General features: G+C 49.5%; 1 protein-coding gene across 1 annotated transcript in view; it reads left to right on the top strand.

Moving 5' to 3' along the window:
• The first annotated feature begins 819 nt into the window (after nt 1–819).
• Nucleotides 820–4,242, top strand: part of ikzf5 (IKAROS family zinc finger 5) — a 4,358-nt gene continuing 935 nt past the window's right edge. Inside the window, exons 1-3 of the mRNA XM_035533150.2 lie at nt 820–1,400; nt 2,353–2,526; nt 2,680–4,242. The exon at nt 2,680–4,242 is cut by the window's right edge and continues 935 nt beyond it. Of these exons, the coding sequence (XP_035389043.1) occupies nt 1,268–1,400; nt 2,353–2,526; nt 2,680–3,632 (1,260 nt within the window). The 5' untranslated portion in view covers nt 820–1,267 and the 3' untranslated portion in view covers nt 3,633–4,242. The remainder of the gene's footprint in view (nt 1,401–2,352; nt 2,527–2,679) is intronic.

Here is a 4,242-nt window from a genome sequence, read left to right as displayed (position 1 = left end):
GGAGGGCTTCCCTTCTTTTACTCCGTATGATAATCATCTCACATTTAGTGGCAAAATATCTGCACGAAATATTTAGGTTAAAAAAAAAAAAAAAAATATATATATATATATATATATATATATATATATATATATATATATATATATATAGATAGATATATAGATAGATAGATATAGATATATATAGTGTGTGTGTGTGTGTGTGTGTGTGTGTGTGTGCATGCTAAGTTACTTTAAACGTATGCGCATTCCGCTTTACATTATTTGTCGTGTAACCGGTCATTCATCACACTCTCCTCAATGCCTTTCCTACAAGTCTGACACAAATAGGGCACTGCGATCTTCTGATAACTTCCCTGCTATTTAAATATTAAACAATATGAAACATAAATGAGTCAATCTAGCTATTTAAAGCAATGCAATTGGTTCAGGAACTCGGTACTTGACTTTTATAGTCAATATACAGCGTTGTAAGTAATAAGGCTTTAATTGACCAGGGCTAAATATCTGCCTTAGGAACAGCATTAAAATACAGCGGATATTTCTATGGTCATACAATATTTGTTTTTCATTCTATCAAGAATTATATCATGACCAAAAAAAAAGCTTCTGTAATAGGTTATAGAAGTGGAGATTATTCAGGATTTGCAAATATAAGATGCACTAGATATCATACAGTCAGCAGAGAAGCCAAACGGCTTTGCTGCACAAATAAACGGTCTTTTAAAAACAGAGAAACTGTTTCGTGAGCTTGTAACGTACGTGGGAACTGATTATTATGAAGAGCGGGGAAAGTGGGAAGCAATTCGGCGGTGCACATACGCCGAACCTTCACCTGGATGCGATTTTCTTTTGTTTTGCTTCAGCTGACGCTCTTTTTTTTAAAAAAAAATATATATCATTTCAAGGGTTGGCGATTTTTCTCCCCGGTGTGGACCTGGACTCCACACTGACCCTCCACCCGGACCCGGACGCTTCCCCTGCCTGCTTCACCGCCCCGGCCGCCTCGGAAGGTTCCGTTAGCTCCCTCACCAGCCTTAAGCCGTTTAACGGGCTGTCGGACCGGTTTGCCACCGCCCTTCGCCACCGCGTCCACGCCTGTGTCCGGGTCAGCGCGGCCCGGTTCGGACTCACTGGGCACCACATTCTCCTGGTCCCAGTTTAAAGCCCCCTCCCTGCGCCAGTGTTTCCCACAGCGTTCCTCACACACTCTGCAACCCGAGCCGTCTCATCAGATCTACCGGACCGAACCGAGACCGTGTCGACCATGGGGGAGGAGAAGGCAGAGACGCTGGACTTTGTGAAGGACTTCCAGGAGTACCTGAGCCAGCAGACCCAGCATGTCAACATGATCTCCGGCTCTGTGAGCGGGGTCAAGGACGCAGATGACCTCCCAGGAGGTAATGGCGGGCCAGACTGCGCTGAAATATGCTCCCAGAAAACTATTGAAACGAGCTTGGTCCAGTTTTTTATTTGTTAGTACCTATAACCGTCAAATGCATCCACACACCTGACATCCGGTTCGGGCCTAGGTCACCAGACGGGTGAAGACAGTCTTCTGCTTTATCTTCAGACTGGGATTCTGCATTGAACACTTTCGTTTTAGTAATGAACGTCGGTAGCATGGTCTGTGTGGATGTGATCAGATGAGCACTCGCCAAGTTCCTTACGTAATCTCGGTGTTCAAGAGGACAGGGGACAGTATCCTAGAATCCAGATCAGACTAGCAGCCAGTATCTGGGAACGTACGGTCACGTGCGTCTCCTATAAGTGGCCATATTCCTCCCTGAAACCCTTGCTGTGTCTCTTGGCAGACCGGTTAGGGCTGGTTGCTGTCTTTAGACGATGGGCAACAGGTGGTGTGGGTAGAGTTCAAAGCAGTCTTAGATTTGTGAGTTTTAATAAACGTGTCGAGGTTTAACTGTAACTTTAAGGGTTGGCATTAATGTGGTTAAAATGGTGCAAAATTCTGCCATGGGCACTTGGCTCTGGATGGTGTGTTTTGGAATTTGCTTTAAAATGCTTGCTTTGTGATTTATTAAAAATGATAAACAATTAACAGCACTCATAATCTACAATCTATTTTTTGGACTTTTTTTTTTTATTATTTTTTTTATTTTTTTTTTTTTTTAAACAGTACAAACACTATAAAACACAGACATGTTTCGGCCTTAGTATTTAATCATTCTGCTATTAAAACAAAGAAATAGCATTGGCAAGTGCTGCAAGATTATAATGACTTTAAATTAACGACCAGACAAATCACATGAACACAAAAAATGTGGTATAGTCTTGTATGTCCTGCTATGCTGGTCCTGTTGTAATGTATATTACCCATTTTTGCTTTTCCAGACCTCGGGCAGAACGGCCTGGATCATCCAGCAGTGGACATGTCCCTGGAAGACGGATCCAGCATGTTGGTGGACGGGTTTGAACGAACCTACGATGGCAAGCTCAAGTGCCGCTACTGTAACTACGCAACCAGGGGCACTGCGCGACTTATAGAGCACATCCGCATCCACACAGGTGAGCACAGTCGCGTCCACGCAGGCCAACGTTCTAGTTGGTGATCAGGAGTTGAATCCACGTGTAAAGAAGCTCTCTCGTGTGGTCCACTAAACTCACGTGGTGGTCTGCTCTCTCACGTGCGCCCTCTGTCTCTACCCCCCCCCCAACCAGGTGAAAAGCCTCATCGCTGCCATCTGTGTCCGTTCGCCTCCGCGTATGAGCGCCACCTGGAGGCGCACATGCGCTCTCACACGGGTGAGAAGCCCTACAAGTGCGAGCTGTGCTCCTTCCGCTGCAGTGACCGCAGCAACCTGTCCCACCACCGGAGGCGCCGTCACAAGCTGCTGCCCATGAAGGGCGCGCGCTCGTCCCTGTCGCACCGCAAGATGCTGAGCGTCCTGCAGAAGCGCGGCAGCTCCATGGGCTATAGCCGCCGCCTCCTTCTCACCCTCAGCCCGCCCTCCATGGTCCTACAGAAGCCCAGCTCCGAGCAGCACCACCTGGGCGACTTCGGCCACGAGCTCCCCCCGCACGCCCACCTCCACCAGGAGGCCTACGATGGCCTGGGGAAGGACCCGCAGGCAGCCGGCGCCGCGGGCGGGGCCCCCAGGGAGGACCAGGACCTGCCCCTGGACAACCCGCTCAACCAGCTGTCCACGCTGGCCGGCCAATTGGCCGGCCTGCCCCCTGAGGCGCAGGGGGCGCCGGCATCGCCCGGCGCCGAGTCCCTCCCGGACGAGAAGCCCACGTTCCTGGTGCAGCAGCCGGCCGCGGCCCCGGCCGCTGTGTCGGCCGGCGCGGTCCAGACCTCCTCGCCCATCACGCCGGAACCCCGGCCGGCAGCGCACAGTGGCTGCAGCCCCGGCGTCGGACCCTGCAGCGAGAGGACCAGCACGCCCAGCGGCACCAACAGCCAGCCGGGCACGCCCACGCCAGGCCAGGACCCGCAACTGCTCCATCACTGCCCCCACTGCCACATCTACTTCCCCGACAACATCCTCTACACCATCCACATGGGTTGCCACGGTTACGAGAACCCCTTCCAGTGCAACATCTGCGGCCACAGGTGCAGGAACAGGTACGACTTCGCCTGCCACTTCGCCAGAGGGCAGCACAAGCCTTGAGCGGCCGGCCGCACCGCCTCCCGGCTTCCGCGCGGGATTCCACGATGCCGGCGGGAATCACATTCCAACGAGAAACGTGCTTTGTAATTTTGTTGTGGATTTTTTTTTTTTTTCTTCTATTTATAAGAGCTTGGATTCGGATTTCTGTGGAAACTCTCCAGAGGAAGACAGCAAGGGAACTGGACAGCAGTGTCTACCTGGTCCGTCTCTCACGCCTACCTGGTCGCCTTCAGTGATGTGCTTTTAAGACACATTTTTGAATGAAAGGCCAATGGAAGGAGAAGGGCTGTGTAGTTTTAATAAGAACCGCATCTGTGGGTATTGGTGCATCTTCAAAAAGTCCACATTTGTCCTTCTGGTTGATTATTGGTTATTCCTAATCCCATTTTCATCTGTGTTAAAATCATGGGAAGAGTGCCTAAAATGATATCTACATAGCTTTGATCAAGATGGCGCGTGCTTATAAAAAACTTTGTCTTTTGGTCACTTTGACCCCTACTACTGAAGGATAGCGTATTCTATTACAGTGGTTGCTGTTTATGTAGATTTAGAAACGATTGCAAAATGTCTAAATGTGGTGTTCTTCTAATAGAATTTACAAAGTGAACTT

The sequence above is a fragment of the Electrophorus electricus genome, chromosome 10 (assembly GCF_041902795.1).
Source record: "Electrophorus electricus isolate QZ-2024a chromosome 10, ASM4190279v1, whole genome shotgun sequence".
In the NCBI taxonomy this organism is placed as follows: Eukaryota; Metazoa; Chordata; class Actinopteri; order Gymnotiformes; family Gymnotidae; genus Electrophorus; species Electrophorus electricus.
Note: the sequence above shows the minus strand (reverse complement) of the source record. Positions and strands in the feature narration are given on the sequence as shown.